This window comes from Ovis canadensis, chromosome 7 (genome assembly GCF_042477335.2).
Source record: "Ovis canadensis isolate MfBH-ARS-UI-01 breed Bighorn chromosome 7, ARS-UI_OviCan_v2, whole genome shotgun sequence".
Classification (NCBI taxonomy): domain Eukaryota; kingdom Metazoa; phylum Chordata; class Mammalia; order Artiodactyla; family Bovidae; genus Ovis; species Ovis canadensis.
The window spans coordinates 46,984,992-47,003,238 of record NC_091251.1 but is presented as its reverse complement, the minus strand read 5'-3'; the positions used below and the strand labels follow the sequence as shown (position 1 = coordinate 47,003,238).

Here is an 18,247-nt window from a genome sequence, read left to right as displayed (position 1 = left end):
ACATGTAGTTTATGATCAACTACTACTGATGACTGTCTTAGTACATGTACCTGTTATATTCCTCCTATTCAAAAATCATATAAATAAAGTTAAGTAAATTTGAAAAAAAAAAAAAACCTAATTCAAACCTGAGCAGATAGTTTATTATGGAAAATCTCCCCCAAGAGTGGCTTTGCTAGAATATGCCTCTCAACACTGTCATGCTGCTTCTGACACTGATTTCTCCAAAGCAAGTTTTTCTTATTCAAGAAATTTTTTTTTAGAGAACATGACATTGCCTGTTTTGCAAGAAGAGTAGAGAAGGAAATTTTGAATACTTAATTCTTTAAAACAGATTTCCAAAGTTTATGAGTTAAGAGTATAGAGTAAAAGCTAAAACTTAAGATGCATGATATTTTAGTGTACATACATATATGAAAAGCACACTTCCTCTAATCCTGCCAATTTACAGTTTTTTACAAAAAAATGAGTCTTTTGAGGGTGGGGGGAAGGTGACTTGTCAAGTTTGGACAACAGTGGTGAGACTTAAGTCTAATAATTGTCTTGATAACGTTTGGATTTGTTGATAGGATTTAAATACAAGGTCTTGGATTCTTTTCATTTATTTGTGGGTGCATCAGGTCTTAGTTGTCATATGTGGGATCTGTTGTTGTGGTGCATGGACTTCTCTCTAGTTGTGGCACGAGGGCTTAGTTGCCCCACAGCGTGTGGGATCTTAGTTCCCCGACCAGGGATCAAGCCTGTGTCCCCTACATTGAAAGGTGGATTCTTCACTACCACCAGGGAAGTCCCCTGTCTTGAATTCTTTTTGTTTGTCGTTTGTGTGTGATAAATTCATCATGTATGTGGCTTTGTGCCTTTTCCTGACGTGACTTGTTTGTTGTCATTGAGATCTACAAAAAAATTCTGGCATTATTAATACAATTTACAGATCCCCTGAAAGAGCCCTTTGCTTATATAGGGATGCTACTACTGTGGGGTCAGAGAGAAAATTTTTATTTTCACAGGAAGCAAATTTATAACTGTGCTTGCTAGTTTCAGCATATGTCCTGAAAATATGACTTGAAAGGTATTTGCTGTCATTCCTATGATGAATTAGAACTTCAGGAAGGACAAGAAAAGTCTTGAAAGATTAGAAAAAGACTGGCATATAATTGTGGGTCGTTAAAGCTTGAGAGGGCAGGAAGTAGCCTAGTCAATGATTAGAGAGTTAAAATTTTTTTCCAGTGATATTAATAACCATTTGAATTCATGAACCTAAGAAGTAGCTAAGTAGATCCTGAAAATATGACTGTTTGCTTTCCATTAGTAGATAACAGGCCCAGGTGATTAGAAAAACAGGAAGAAATAATGGGTATAATATATTAAAAACTTTAGCCTTTCTCTTGTTGCCTTGGCTATCCTAGAGATATTAACATACATATAGGGAAATGCACAAGTCATGTGACATTGTCTTGTCTGTTCATTCCAGTCCTTCAATGTGATAGTATCTCACTGTGGCTTTAAATTGCATTTCTCTTGTGAATAATGATATTAAATACCTTTTCTGATGCTCATTGGCCATTTGGATAACCTCCTTTGTGAAATGCTTCTTCAAGACACTTGCTTATTTTCCTTTGTTCTACCTATTACTTTTTCACTCTCAGTACTGTCTTCTGTTGAATTGTTAGCATTTTTTGTATCTTGTGAAAGAAATCTTTGTCTTTTTCGAGGTCATGAAGATTATTCTGTTTTTCTCCAAAAGTTGTTTTGATTTACCATTCAAATCTACAAGAAACTGGGTTTTTAGTGTATGTTATGGGTTGTCATTTCTTTACTTATAGATATCCATATCCATTTGGCCCAACTTCTTTTGTTGAAAAGACCATCCTTGTTGCACTACAGCTTCCGTTTTGTCAAACAGATGGCTGTATATGTGTAGGCCTGTTTCTCATCATGTTCTGTTCTATTAGACCATTAGTCTATCCTTGACCACTACCGGTTATTAATTATTCTTGCTCCATGATAAGACTTGAAACTGGTAGCACAGGTCCTCTGTCTTTGTTTTTCTTCAGTATTGCCTTTACTGTTCTTGGCCCTTTGCATTTTCATGTAAATTTAGAATCAGCTCATCTGTCTTAGTTTAAACTCTTTGCAGCAATACCGCTAGCCTCATGTGTCTTGATTATGCCCCCCTGTTATTAAAACATTTTTATCCAGTACCTGTGTATTATTTCATTTAAAATGACACACAAATAACATATTAATATTATTTACATTGTGAAGCTTTTTATTTACATTGTGGTCTCTTCTCTGGAGACCACTGACCTAAACAGCAAAAGATGCCTAATTGAGTAAGAAATGTTAATAGAGGAGAGAACTGTTTACAGGAGAAAGTACTTCTTTTTTTGTTTTCCACACACTCTTTACCCTTTCTCTCCTGCTGTTTTTCACTTGCTTGATCCCAAGGGCCAATGAGATTGAGCATTCGAATGGGTCCATTATTTGTATGTGTATCAGAAGAGCTTGTTGATTGAAAGAATCTCCAGGGGTGGAATGTGATCTTGGCTTAAGGTTGGGTTTTTCTAATGCTCCTTCAGAGTAGCCTTTCCCCAATGGCAGTCTACTCCTACAAAGAGAAAGTACTATAATTAATGTGGTTTTTGAACCTGTCACGCATCACTGCCTATTGTGGGCGAGGTGTGTTAACAATCATAGTCTCTATTTTCTAGTTTGAAAAATCATTCATGCATATAGTAAAAAGACATGCACAAAATTAAAAGGACTCAAGATCAGCGCTGAAGACATAATTACACTGCCAAAATAATAGTAGATGACTAGTGGTAAAGTTCAGGATGGAAGATCACTTTAGGTTAAAACGGACAAAAAAAACTCTTATGGAAATGGTATTGTTTAAAATTGGATCTTGAGTGGTAGGGACCTGGATAGGAGGAAGAATATTCCAAGTTAAAGATTTGAGCCAAAATAAAGAGCAATGGTGAGAAAAAAGGCTGGATGAGTAAGTCACCTTTCTTCCAAAGGAATCTTTGAATGCCAGTCTATTGGGATGTAGATGTTAAACCAGGAGTTTCAACCTTTTTTGGCTCACCTTCTCCAGCAGATGCTACAGTTGTAATCCTGGGGGGATAAATTTTGGTGGCTACTATCAAGCTTTGGGAGGGAATAATCTGGTAGTTGGTTTTAGGAAGGCTGTTAAATCATTCGTCATTACAGCTCATCAGTGGAGATCTCTGCCACTGGTATTTGATGACTAATCTTAAGATTATGACAACAGGAAAGATTGGACATGGGGATCTGTGATGAGGAGAGTATTAAACTAAAGTTCCAGGTGAACACTTAAGAGTGAGATTAGGAGCTCTTTGATATTATAAGTACAGGTAGAATAGAGAAGGCCCAGGTGGCAGGGATTTACAAGGAGAGAGATTCTGGTTAGGAAGTGGGTAATGAAGTATGACAATTAAAAAGAATAGGGAGACCTTTCAGGAGAGACTGTTGGGTTAAAGCTGAGGTTTGTAAGAGAAAGGAGACTCAGATTTGAAGATGAAAAAGGAAGAAGGCAGTTAAAAGGGAAATCAAACATACAAGAAAGATGATTGATAAAGGATGCAAAAGTGACTAACTTTCCTTTTTACGTAGTAGAAAACCAGCGTTCAGGTAGGTGCTCTTTAATTAATAGAAAGCTACTTCTCAAACACGAAGACTATTTTACAAGATTCAGAAAGACTGAAACCAAGCTGAACATTTTTTAAAAAAATGCTATTAAATAATTCTGCCATTTTTGGTGGACTTCCCTATTGGTCCAGTGGTTATGAGTCCGTCTTCCAATGGAGGGGTGAATCCCTGGTTGCAGAACTATGATCCACATGCCAAGTGGTGTAGCCAAAAGGAAAAAAACAGCTCAGTTCTGTCTTCTTTTTTTTTTTCTTTAATTTACTTGACTGTGCCAGGTCATAGTTGCAGCACTCGGGATCTTTGATCTTTGTTGCAGGTGTGGGATCCTTAGTTGCAGCATGTGAACTTTTTGCTGTGGCATGTGGGATCAAGTTCCTGACCAGAGAGTGAACTCGGGCCCCCTGCATTGGGAGCTCAGAGTCTTAGCCACTGGACCACAAGGATGTTTTTTTTCCCCTTTGGAATTTTGTATGTTTTCTTATCTGAGAGAATGTCCTCCAACTTAAAATTAGAAGTATAATCTTCCTCTCTATTTAAAATTTTCTGAAGGGTTCTAAGTTTCCTTGGATGTTGGGAAATACAGGTGGCATTGGTAACTTGTTTGGTCATGCATTGAGTTTATTGCACATTGGTTATTTTTGCCATGCATTTGAGCTGAGATCTAGAGGCATTTCTTGGGAATAAGAAATATACTAGCAGCTGCTGCTGTTGCTGCTAAGTCGTTTCAGTTGTGTCCAACTCTGTGTGACCCCATAGATGGCAGCCCACCAGGCTCCCTCGTCCCTGGGATTCTCCAGGCAAGTATACTGGAGGTGGGTTGGCATTTCCTTCTCCACTGCATGAAAGTGAAAAGTGAAAGTGAAGTCACTCAGTCGTGTCCGACTCTTATCGACCCCATGGACTGGAGCCTACCAGGCTCCTCCGTCCTTGGGGTTTTCCAGGCAAGAGTACTGGAGTAGGGTACCATTGCCTTCTCCATATACCAGCAGAAAGAAGCTAATTTTTAGACATCTCAAAGAGTAATTGTAAAAAGGGTATCAATTTTGGATATTACCCCTGTAGTATTAATAGTTATCTATACCTATAAAACAAATTACCCAAAAATGTAGCAGCATAAAACAGTGAACATTTTTAATATCTCATAGTTTCTGTTGGTCATAAACTTGGGAGCAGCTTAGGTGGGTGGTTCCGACTCAGAAAATCTTATGAAATTGCAGTCAGGATATCAGCTAGGGTTGCAGTTACCTGAAAGATTGACTGGAGCCATAGTACCAGCTCACTTATATGCCTGATATTTTGGTGCCCACTTTGGCTAAAGGACTCAGTTCCTTAAAATGTGGACTTCTCCATGGGGCTGCTTCAGTGTCCTCATGACATGGCAGCTGGCTTCCTCCAGAGTGAGTGATTCAGGAGAGAGAGTACGGAGGAGCCTCAGTGCCTTTTATATTAGTTACTTCATTACCAAGTTTGTTTTGGTGTTCTCTGTTGTGAGATTTTGGCTAAGGTGATAGATGAGTTCTGACTGTGATACCATGAAAGTTCTTAAATTGGAAGGGATGCTGGCATCATCACTCCCTGCTCTCCATGTTACTTGTCTGTTCAGTTTTGTTAGCCGCAGCAAATGTCAGCTGGGGAAACTGTTAATACGGTGTAATATATGCCATTTATCTTCAGCCCAAAATTCATTGCTCATAAACCCTAACTCTTTGTGAACAATTTTTTTCATTGCAAGCTCTGTTCTTTTTATCTTGCATTTTCATTTTATTTGCCTACTTAGTTCTGATTATGTAACTTTGATTATTTGGAAACAAAATGCTGTAGAGATGCTATTTCTCCAGCTCCTTTGTTTTGCTTTTGATTTCTTTTGTAATACTACAAAGTAGAGTGGCCTTGTTTTATATGCATAGTAAATGCAAATTTGTTTCAATGTTTTGATGGGAAAACATGAATCCTGATTTCATGTTCAAAATCAGTCTTAAAAGTTGGGGATTATTCTCAAGCAAACCCGAGAGAAGAGACAAAGGGAAATGCTGAAATTGAAAGTGAGTGCCAGGATACTTATGCTATTCAAATAATAACTTTTTTATAATTTTTATTTTTGGCTGTACTGGGTCTTCATTGCTGTGCAGACTCTTCTCTAGTTGCAGAGAGTCGGGACTGCTCTCTAGTTGAGGTGCATAGACTTCTTGTCACAGTGGCTTCTCTTATTGCAGAGCGTGGGCTCTAGGATGTCTGGACTTCAGTAGTTGTGGCTTCTAGGTTCTAGAGCACAGGCTCAGTAATTGTGGTGCACAGGCTTAGTAGCACCATGGCATGTGGGATCCTCCCGGATCAGGGGTCAAACCCTGTCTCCTGTATTAGCAGGTGGACTCTCCACCCCTGAGCCACCAAGGAAGCCCTCAGATAATAATTCTGAATAAAATTCCTTTGGAGCTATCAGATTAATTTTGAGTTAATTTTTTCCATATTCACTTTTATCCTCTTATTGCAGAAAACCCTTTATTTTGTTCTCTTCTGTGTCTTCATGTATTTTATGTTATAAATAGTAGCAGGTATTGTTCCAGCAGCCTGTCTCCTAAATATAGCTTCCTATCATCAGATCAAGGTGAACGCTTTTTTCTTATTCCTCTGAGGAGGAAGTTATTGAATGTTGACTTACCTACATGTTGTCATCTTTTTCTTGGTAGTCTATCTTTAAATAACATATTACCTAAGTTATATTCAGCAGTCTAATCCAATCCTCCCATCTTTCTTGCCGCTTGTGGACGTGAATGAATTTTAACAGTGGGAAGCTCTTTTTTTCCCACTGAGTATACCTGTAAAACTCTTCTTCTTACCCAGCAGTGAATGTTAAATTTGAATCCTGTGTTACAGAGTTCAAAGAAGTACCATTCTCATAATACTGGCTTTGGGGGGGTATACAGAAACATCAAGGGACTAAAAACTAGGCTAAGGACACAGATCAGATGACACTTTAGGAGTATTTTGAACAAAGTTAGGGCCTTTTAAAATCTCTTACTTGACGTGCTTTTCTGATTATCCTTTTCTTGTTTGTTCTTTACCCTGCTTTACTGGTGATGAGTCCAAGAAGGAATAGTATTTAGCTCAAAACTTTAGTGAATTCATTCTCACATACCTCCCTCCCCAGTGTGGGCTCTCACCGGAGCTCCTTTCTTGTACAGTTTTGCAAGGGTTAGAGTGCAAGTCTCATACACATGAATCTTTTTTTTTTTTTAGTCTTATTTTGCTTTGAAAACTAAAGACAAAAACCAGAATCTGTAGGAAATATACCATTGAACCATCTTTCAGGGAGGCAGAACAGATTTTATACTATATCTAGTTAAATAATATGTTAAAAATGGTAATTGGCAGAAAGGGTACAGCATCGATTTCATTTCCTATCCTAGTCTCTGAGAAGCTGTTGTCATGGTAATGGTCTGCTTAGGTATTATATGAGTTAACGGGCTCACTACAACTCTAGTGAGCCAGCTAACTCATAGAAATTGAGGGCATTTCAGATTTTGCAGTTTAAAATATACAAAAGAATCTAAACATAAAGAGTTGTTTTGGGAGAAGTGATGTGTTTTTTTTTGTTTTGTTTTGTTTTTAATTTTAAACACTGTACTCTATTAAATGCTTAGAGAGCTTTGAATGGCTATTGATGAAGAATCTCCCAAACAGGAAGTTTCCAAAAACTCCTCCGCTAGATGTTAATTTGCAACTGCAGTATCTACATCATCATTTCCTGAAATCATGAGAGCTGCCAGCACCCTTGTGGAAAGCTCTGGAAAACCATTGTTTTCAGAGTTTTTCTGTATTTCCATCTGTGAAAATAGAATCCATGTAATCTTAGCAATTGGTCTGTAAACACTGTGCCCTTTCATTTTAAGTGAGACAATTTCTCTATATCTGGGTTTGTGTGTTCTTTAAGAGCAAAAGCAGAAAATTAATTTCTAAGTAATGAAGGCCTAACACTAGCGTAAGTACTCTTTTTAATTCTAAAGAAGACATGGAAAACAAAATATGGCCCCTTGTTAAGTGGACAGATCTGTATCTGAGGGGAAAATACAGATAACAATGTGTTCTCTGCTACACTGTGGCACGAAGTATGCCGCTATGGGGCCTATCATACTGCTTTGTGGTTTTCCCTTGAGACTTGCATGGTGCCAGAAGACTAACGAAGCCTGCCTTCACATGTGTGCATATTATGGTGCTGGCAGCAGGACTCACAATTGCCAGTGCCTACGGAGTAATGAGATAGTCCAGGACACGAGGAAGGGACAGCAGAAGAGCAAGACCTGTGACCACTTTAGTACCAGGTCACATCTCTCATTGTGTGGCGTTCTTTTTTCCTAATCTGTTTTAGGCCAAAATAGACTGAAAAAGTAATACACCTTTTTTTCTGTACCACCCACCCGCCCATATCCCACACAGTAGTGTCTAAGGTGTCCTTTATGTTCTTCTGTATTAAGCACTAAATTTTTCTGTATCTAGCGATACCTAGCCCTTCATGTCATTGTGTGGAGGAAATGAGGCAGTTTAGTACCAGGAACTACCTGTACTGCGGAAGATGTAATAAAACCATATTAAGAGAAAATAACCTAGAAAAGTATATAGATGAGTGAAATGTACTAGGAGTAGTCAGGGTTTCTTAAAAGCTAAGGCTTGTGTATGTTGAGCATTTTAAACTAGTGAATTATTTTTTAAATCTGGGATCAGCTGTAGATCACCTTGATTTAGTGACTCCAAATGAGAATCCCATCTTAACCTAGCTGAGATAAGACAAATGAACACATCCTAATTTAGGAATGACAACCCCAGAAATAAAATTATCATTAGACTTTTTTCTAGAAAGGTATCTCAAGCAAAATAGTGTGTTTAAAAGGCTCCCTATAGTGACTGTTGTATCCCTTTCTTATTAATAGGTACAGTGCTGAAGAGAAAATAATTGAAGGAAATAGTCATTCTTTTCATCTCTTACCTGTTGTATTTTGCCATTTAAGAATACTGAAAATGAGGTTGACTTTAAGAGATTCTTGACTGAGATACTGTTTAGATACTGGTCAGTAAAGAGTTCAAAATTCTTTAGGCCCACCACTGCTGCCATCTCAGCCACCTGCATGGTGGTGGACGCTGCAGCTAGCAGCCTTGAAATACTACAGATGAGCAGCAGTTGCTATGCTTATGTCATCTTCACCCCCGGAGGGGCAAGAACTGTTACTAATAGTCAGAAGTGAACTTCAAAAAAAAAAAAAAACAAGGAAATTGGCTATATATATGTGTGTGTATGTGTATATATATACATACATTTCTTTAACCTTCAACTATGTGTCAGCAATAAGGTTTGTTGTTGTTTTTTTTGGTAATTGATCCTAGCTTGTCAGTATTCAATATTGAAAGAACAGGGTGACACCTGGTCTATTAGTCTTCATAACGATCCTCAGGCATTCAGATGATAATGAGGATAAATATGTAGAAAGGTGGATAAACCTCAGTGCGGATGCTAGCCAACAGAAAGAGAATACAGATATTATTGAAAAATGATATCAGAAGATTAACATTATTTCCTGGTTAATGATTGGACCTCAGCGTCTGGAGAAAATTAGCAAACTTGTCAAAGCTACACGAGTCCAGCATCATAATAAAGGGTTGTAAAGACTTCCTAACTGTGTGATTAGAAGTCACTAAAGGCATCCCAACCCTGCAGGAAGCAGTTAAAGCCTTTCAGTTTGTTTGTGACTGATATTTAGAAGATGCTGATTGCTTCTTTAAAGTAGATTATGATGCACCTGTCTTACTAGACACTCGAGATGGAGTCTTTCAAACTGTGATCCTGAAGAACCCATGTACTTTAGGAGAAGATACGTACAGAGTCTTTGAGGAGATTTGGCACTGGACACGTGGTACTGGAATTACAACTGTTTTTCTCCTGCAGTGGGTCCTGGTTACTGTTCTTCTTGCAGTTTTTTGTATTGTCTTCATTCATATGGTTATTTGTATACTGACTTGCCTTGAGAAACCAATAAGACAGATAAATGAAATAATCAAGAACGAAGATCCAAAGGTAAAGTGTCTAACACTGAGCTGAAGAAGGAACTGCATCTACAATATACACTGCTCTAATCCCACTGACTGCTTCTTTGTATGTGAACATTCCATACTTAAAAATCTTTCATATGAATGACTGCAAACTGAAGCTTTAACATGAGCTTTAAGTCTCTTAAAATGAATTCATACAGTAATGAAAGTAAAGGATTTAATTTTTTTAATGGTAGTTAGAGAAACTAAAGAGACTGTTACTTGTTCCTGACCACTTGTATTGATGTCTCCAAATAAATAGAACATCTAACCTTGCTAGAACTATATTACATTGTTAGTACAAGCATGTAATACTAAATTCATCTGCCTAAAAGAATTTGGCAGGAAATATTGTTGGTCATCATTTTTAACTCAAAATATGATTGTATCAACAGTTTAACAATGAACCAATTTTTCCTTGAGATACACGAAATGTTGTTTTGTCTAATGAAAATTTTGCTGTAACTATTGATAATAAACAGTATTCACTTCCGGAAAAAGGTAGAATTAGAGATGACATTTACTTAAAGTACACTGATAAAAGCACATTTTGAAATTAGCATGAACCATGACTGTGACTTTTTTTTGGTTTTGCTTACATTAAACAATTGTCAGTAGCACTAATTTGCATCTTTGTTTTGTAGTCTCTGGTTTTCAGCAGCCACTGTAAAGCAGTGAGTGGCTACTCAGACCAGGTCATCCATCAGCGGAGATCAGCTACCTCCTCGCTTCGTTGCTGCCTGCTCACTGAGCTTCCATCTTTTTTGTGTGTGGCCAGTCCACGAGTAAGTGCTACAGTAGAGAAGCAATAAAATAGGTGGTGGTTAAAGAAATAAACTAGTTTTCAGGGGGTCCATGTCTTAACAAGAATGCTCAGTATTTAGAAAGAGGATCTGTGGTCCTAGCTTTCCTAAGACAGTATCCCTCACTTTGAATTGTGTTGGCTTGAGAACCGCTGTATGGCAGCTAGAAGTGGCTTCTTTCTCTGATGTTGCATCTGTGCAGTTCCTCTTATTTAGTCCAGGGTTCTAAACTACCATGGGAGCAGGCCATCTGTCAGGTGGATTACCACCCAGTAGCAGGGACAGGGACAGTGGAATATTTGAAAAGGAGAAGGAGCCATTTGTCAACTGTGTTGAGGTTTTTGAAGGTTTTTCAGAGGCTGGGGCCAGATTGGGATGGAGATTTGATCTGGCCTTATCGCCTTGGTATAGTCTCCATATAACAAAGGGAAACTAATACTCCAGCATCAAGAAACTTCTTAGCTTTCTTCAGCAGCCCTGCCTGGACTGTCCTTCACAAGTATGTTCCCTCTGAAAAGTGACTGTTGTGCCATATCTTCCATTCAGTAGTTGTAGTCTTACTTGTAGATTGGGAGTAATTTCTATTATGGCTTCAACTTTAAACAGCTGTTAGATCCTTCCTAATACCCTGTTTATCAAAACAGGGCCCTCTGGTGATAGCTGACAGTGTCTCTCTAAAGGCTCTCCTGGAACACTGCAGCTGTTTACTTTGCTTACATCTTCCACCCTTTCATGTCTTTCTGATAAGAGCCAGGCAGAAGCTCTCTTAAACCACAAAGAAGTACATGAAGGGAGAGGGGCAAAGTAGAGATGTGGCCAGACTGCTGTTAGAGCAAAAACTAGCTTCTGTCTTTCCAGCTTGTTTCCATTTGCTTTAAGGGGCAGCTTTCAGTTAGCCCAGGACACACTAAGAGGTTGACTTCTCTTACCTTTCTGTGTTTTTATCTTGTTTTCACCACTTATCCTAGCAAGACTACTATTTTCACAGTTCCATTCAAAGAAGGTGAAGACTTTAAATCTTCTTTGTGATGTTTCTCTACCACTGTTTATATAAGCTTACATCCTTACTTTATTAAGTTATCAAAGGTCAGAATCTGGCATAAGGTCCAAAGAAAGATGACAGGTGGAAATGAGATGATAGTACTGAGGCCCATTGATTCCTGCCTGCCCGAATTTCTTTGCTGATCCTGTGCTACACAAATGTGATTCCCTTCCCATGATCAACTTTGTTTGATTTATGTTGATTATCCAGAAAGTATTTGGGTTTTGTATGTACCCACTTCTTCCAAAGCATTTTTGGTATTTGAAGCTTAAGTTGATGTAGGGAAAAGCACTTTTTCTAGGCAAAATTTAAAGCCGAGTGCTTACATAGAAAGCAGCCTTCAGGTTTCATAGTTGTGTAGTTGTTTCCCTTTTTTCTTCTAATCTGTAATGTATACAGAGAGACCTATAAGAGGAAGTCTGGGTCTTTGAGAGAGGGTTGTCAGAACATTTTCACTTCTCATATTCCCCATGTTTTATGGAGCCAATAAAGAGTGAACTGCCCTGGACGGTAATTGCATTTATGGACATAAAATTTTTCATTTATACTACTTGGAGCTCTGTAGCCAACCATTCTGAAGAATAACCCCACTTTCCTGACATATTTACACATAAAAATTCCCACTGTTCTACTTATTATTTCTGAGGAGGCTGAAGTCTGAACTATCGTGTCTGATACTGATATCTCCCTAAAAAGCAGTAGTAAATTGAAGAAGACTATAATCGTGTAAAGGTGTGGGGGCAAGCAGGAAGCAAGAGAAAGCTTTTCTCATCTGGCTGAAAGGTTCCTCTCCAGCATCCTTGTCTTTTCTGCCCTTCTCCCTATACTTGTTTGTAGAGTTTCTTCAGTAGCTTGTGCTAAATCTGAAATGAGAGTAATCACACCATAATTAGAAGAAGAGTTTTTAGCATGTCTGAATGTTTTATACACGTCTTCAGATCAGGCCTGGGGTGTGAGTAAGGCAATATCTTATGACATATTTTAATTATATTGATTTCTAACCTATCTGTGGTAGAGAGAAACTGATTTCCTTTGAAGCCTCAACCCTGGCCTTGAGTTAAGACAAATTAATTTCCATGGCACATGCTATGAAAACTTTAGGGTCAGTTCAGGAAGAACTGTGTCACTAAGGAAGGAATTATCATTAGCTGAGGAAATCGTTCTACAAGGTTAATAAACTAAGACCCTGGGAATTCATCATACCAAAAAACTAAAGTGCTTGGAGCGGTCACGCTTCTTAGAGCTAGAGCAGGAATCTACATGTCCTCAGGAAGGACGCTCTGAATGCTTGAGGAGGCAGCCCCTAAAGATACTAGAGTTTAGGAAATTAATGAAGCAAGCAACAGGGGTCAGCTCATGTGAGACGAAAGGGAGTGTGCATTTCCATTTGTGGGGAGGCAGGAATGGTATGTCATACTTCATCTCCCCTGCTTCTGAGCAGTTGGGAAGGCTGCTTGGGGTGGGCAGAATGAGTGGAGGTGGGCTATTTAGGGTAGAGCTGACTTGGAAGGCATGATTTAAGTAGAAATGGACATGTTTACCTCCTTTTGGACCTCGTGGGTTTACTGCTTATGTACTTAAAGCATGACATCTGTGATTCTGTATATATCTTGATTCACGGCTCTTGCCAAGTAAGCTTAACGAAACATTAAAAAATATTTCACTACGAGCTGTGCCTTCGGAACCTCCTAGTTTTTAATCCTGAATTTGGAAGGCTATTAGCAAAATGAAATTGGAAAACAGGCGAACGTTTATAAGTAAAAAAAGTTGTTTTGTTTTTAAACTGTAAAAGAGTGACTAGAAATGAGTCCAGACAGGAAAAACATTCTTTCCTGTGTCAGCTGTTTTTGCCTTGTTCCTTCATGAATTTCTAGCTTTTGATTTTTCATCTCAAGAACATGGGCCCAAAGTTTTTATATAATTCCAATGTATATTCTGCTTTTCTTAAAAAAAAAAATAGCAAGGAAGAAGGGGGAGGAAGGAAAGAATTGGGAGTTTGGGATTAGCAGATGCAAATTATTTTATACATAGGATGGATACACAGCAAGGGCCAACTGTATAGCACAGGAGCTGTATTCAATATCCTGTGATAAACCATAATGGAAAAGAATATATATATGTATAACTGAGTCACTTTGCTATATAGCAGAAATTAATACAACATTATAATAAATCAACTATACTTCAGTAAAATTTAAAGAAAATTAAAGTGGTCATCTTTGAGTGTAAAATTTTTAATCATCTGCTTTGTGTTTTCAGTCTTTATTTGCCTTTGTTCAACTTTCAGTGGGGAAAAAAATGAATAACTTGAAAGCAAGAGAACAAACTCCTTTTGGAGAGGGTAAATGTGATATGAGATTACCCAAACCTGTTCTTAGCACTGTCTAGGTAAATTGATTTATGCCTGTGCCTTCTAGGTTTGGGGGGCTTCCCTGGTAGCTCAGCTGGTAAAGAATCTGCCCTCAATGTGGGAGACCTGGGTTCGATCCCTGGTTTGGGAAAATCCCCTGGAGAAGGGAATGGCTACCCCCCACTCCAGTATTCTGGCCTGGAGAATTCCATGGACTGAATAGTCCATGGGATTGCAAAGAGTTAGACACAACCGAGCGACTTACACTTCACACTTCTAGGTTTTGGAGTGCGGGGTCTCAGCCAGCTACCCACTGTACTTTTGCATCTGGACCATAGATGGCACTGCTTCCTAGCAAACTCAGTTTAGCTTCATCTGCAGGCCAGAGTAGTTTACTCTTTGGTAAATTGGTGAATGATGTTCTTTCTCCAGTTTTGGTACCTCTGGTTTCCACCAGGGCTTCCGTGATGGCTCAGATGGTAAAGAATCTGCCTGCAATGTGAGAGACCTGGGTTCGATCCCTGGATCAGGAAGATCCCCTGGAGAAGGGCATGGCAGCCCACTCTAGTATTCTTGCCTGGAGAATCCCATGGACAGAGGAACCTGGCAGGCTATGGTCCTTAGGGTTGCAAAAAGTCGGACACGACTGAACGACTAACACTAGTACTACTAGTTTCCAGCAGAAACTGGTGGCCCCATTGTTAGCTATCTGTTTGTTTATCTGTTCCAAGGCAGTATTTCTCAAGGTTTGGCTTTGTTGTTGTTCAGTTGCTTGTGACCCCATAAACTGCACCATGCCAGGCTTCCCTGTCCTTCACCATCTCCTGGAGTTTGCTCAGATGCATGTCCATTGAGTCAGTGAATGCCATCCAACCATTTTGTCTTCCGTTGCCCCCTTCTCCTCCTGCCATGAATAGTATGAGATGCTTGGGTGCGTGTCAAAAACCTAGAACTAGTGACTCCTCCCTTAGACCTGGATCAAAATCTACACATTAGATAAACTCCCAAGAAGGTTCTTTTGACAACCATTGCCCTAAATATTGATGAGCATAAAAATAGAAAAGTTAGTAGTAAGGTAGATTTTCGTAAATGTCTAACTTCTAAAAAATAATAGAAACAATAAGACTTTATAACTAGGTACAGTACTTCATGTTCTGATCTCTCCCATCTCTCTGCCCTTGTTCCTTCTAGCCACATTCTTCCTATCTCTTGGTCTAGCTCCATGACTCTTCTGAGCAATTTTCTGCTAATAATGAGACTTTAGCCTTTTTATCAACCTGGGCTTACACATAATCAAAACCTCCAAATTTTAACAAAAGGTAACCTCAGACTTCTTATCAACCCAGATGATTCACAGACAGTTGAATGCATAGTTGCTTATTAGAGTGGGAATAGACTCAGGTCATTAAAAAAGAATTAAAGTCGAAGTTTTTAAATTGACAGACTACTTTTCTGTTGGGGGGTCAGCATTTGAATGTAGATGCATCTTGTGGTGATATAAAAATTTGTGCAAAGCCCCTGCCCTAGCCCAGAAATGAATTCACTACTCTCTGGCAACTGTTTTCTCCGTTCCCTATCACCTAGTGCTCCCCACAGCATGTATCCTGAAAGAAAGAGTCTGTTATCTCCCATTGGGTTTGTCAGTCAGCAGCCTGGTCAGGGAAGAGGAAAAACAAATGTTGATAAACTTGGGCGTTGCGCCACAGAAGCATTGAAGACAGCTTCCAGTGCGCCAGGAGGACACTCTTCAGTTCTTTAATGATGGCTGTCTCACACTCCCTTTGTGGCCTCACCACACTGTGTATGGCTTATAGAACTTTGCCAGAAGCACTGTGCCAGTGAAGGGAGATGGCAGAGTGACTCTCACTATAGAATTACTCCTGACCTAGTATCCCAGTTATCTGCAAACTCCAGCAGTCTCTGGGTCCTTAGTTTATTGCAAGTTCATGTTATGGAGATTGGCCTTTTATCTGGGGAACCTCACTAAGTCAGTTATTAAGTTTGTCAGAGCAGGGAAGTTAAAACCACTACCTAAGAATTATCCACATAAGTCTCATTTCAAAGTCACAGTTCCCAAAGGGCTTAGTGCGTGTGGAAAATGTGAAAGAACCGTCTCACGTGAATCTTTCCCTGCAGGTCACCGCAGTGCCATTGGATTCTTACTGCAATGACCGAAGTGCAGAAGATGAGCGGCGAGTGCTGAAGGAAGGAGGGAGTCTGGCAGCCAAGCAGTGTTTGTTGAATGGGGCCCCTGAACTGGCGGCAGACTGGCTGAATCGACGGTCCCAGTTCTTTCCAGAACCAGCTGGAGGACTGTGGAGCATTAGGCCTCAGAATGGCTGGTCTTTCATCAGAATTCCAGGTAACTTCTCCTTTCTCTTGGCATGTGTTCATTCTTTGGCAAGGGAAGAACCAGGCTGTTAACTTCACGCAGTGATTTCAAATATTTGGAATTCAAGAGTTCTTGGTGTTTCTATTTCCTCTTTTACCCTTAGTGACTATAGGTAAGAATACTGAAGTAATTTGTGACTTGACTGGGAAGAGAAATCTATTTTAGATTTCTGCCTAAATACTCTCTTTTGACAAGAGAAAGGAATACCACTCTTGGGTGGCCAGGATCCGGAGTTGGGGTGACGATGGGGCTGCAGTGCAGGGAGTGTAGGAAAATAAATTTGGTAAGAAAGGCTTTAGGTCGAATGAGTACAGTTGTCTTGTGCCCTTGCCAGTGGAATGAATGAGAATGTCGTCACTCGCAGAAAGCCTAGTTTAAGTAGCATAAACAGTGTTCTGCACGAAGCACTAGAGATCTGAATGATAACCAGAAGAAAAACAAGTGTTTTGTGCCAAAATGCTAGCAGATTCCCAGACCTCCTAGGGTCAAGGTCGAGGGTTGAAAGGAAACTAGGTTTTCATCTTCACTTTAGAGAGACTACTTTAAGGAAACTGAATACAGGGTTCATAGGCTTATGTTCTTTGTTACACCTGCTGGCACACTGAAGTAGTAGCTTAAAGCTTCCACGTTTGTTTCAGTTGTCCAACTTCTCTGCCACTTTGATTGTGTTCATCTTACAGGCATATGAAGGAAGTAAACCAGAGTTAAGTGTTCAAAACAGAGGTTCTGCTGTTTCTAATAGATAACTGGGTTCTAGGCTTTAAGGCCTGGCTTTTCCATTTAATGTTAACTTTGTCAAGTGTTGAGGGACTTTGGGTCAACCTGTTAGTTGCTTTGGGGGTGCTTTGAACTGGAAGATACCATTTTGTGTATACAAGAGCAGTATTTATATGACTTCATATCTGACTTAAATTAGATGAAAGCAGTGGGTGCAGGTCTGTTGTTGGAAAATAAGGGGAAGCTCAGGTACAAAGCAGGCCTGGATGGTAGTAGGAATAGAGGAATAAAATCCAGCAGGTTTGGAAACCACAGAGTCCCAGGCAGAAGATGAGCACAGGTGTTGAAAGCAATAAGATAACACCGTATTTCTCCTTTCTCCCTTCTTCATTCTGACTCCCAAGTTCCCAGTACACAAGGAGAAGGCTTATTGCTGGCGCTGTGGGAATCTCTTGTGGCTTTTCCTGTTCTTTGAAAGAAAAATGGACCTTGTTTAAATAGCAGGAAGTGTCTGAGTTCTTTTCGCATCGATAAAAAGCACCAGCCTCACTGGCTGTTTACTGTGAGAACCAACCAGCTCCTCACTGACCCCATTGTGCTCAGTAGACTGGCTGGGCAGGGCAGTGGGGGGTGGAGGGGGTCACTGGAACCTGTATTTTATCTCTCTTTCCTCTATACTTTTACATTTTCTGTTTCCCTGGGAAGAGTTGGTTTCATTATATTCCTTGCAAGACTGATCAAGAATCTCCTGGATTTCACACCTTGAATGTGTCTCTGTGTCTCACCAAAAGAAGTATGTACAGTCGCTTCAAAAGTCTCCTCTCCTTGGAAAAAGGAGATTGTCTTTTACCTGTTATCCTAATTTTACTGCCACTGGATACATTCATTTTGTCGGTGACCCAACATCTTATACTGTGGTCAGTAAGAGCTTGTGTCTAAGTGAAAATACTGTAAGGTTGCATTGCAGGATTGTAGGAAAGACTGCAAGATGGTAGCATAGATCTGTTCATCTCACCATTTTTTGAGCTTCTGTTTTAAAGAAGGAGCTGGGCCCAGGTTTGGCTTGGCAGAATCAGCCTAATTTCTTGGGAATTGTGCTCTTCTTGACTCTATGCCCTGCTTAGCTACAGGTGGTATTCTTGTCCAGGGCAACTTTGGTAGCTCCTGAAAACTGAGTAATGGATGTCAGTCCC

At 39.6% G+C, this 18,247-nt stretch overlaps 1 protein-coding gene across 2 annotated transcripts in view; it reads left to right on the top strand.

Annotated features, from left to right (window-relative positions):
- Nucleotides 1-18,247, top strand: part of INO80 (INO80 complex ATPase subunit) — a 122,081-nt gene that overhangs the window by 68,229 nt on the left and 35,605 nt on the right. For both annotated transcript variants that reach the window (XM_069596040.1, XM_069596039.1), the window contains exons 25-26: nucleotides 10,395-10,535; nucleotides 16,082-16,307. In XM_069596040.1, coding sequence (XP_069452141.1) covers nucleotides 10,395-10,535; nucleotides 16,082-16,307 — 367 coding nt within the window. The remainder of the gene's footprint in view (nucleotides 1-10,394; nucleotides 10,536-16,081; nucleotides 16,308-18,247) is intronic.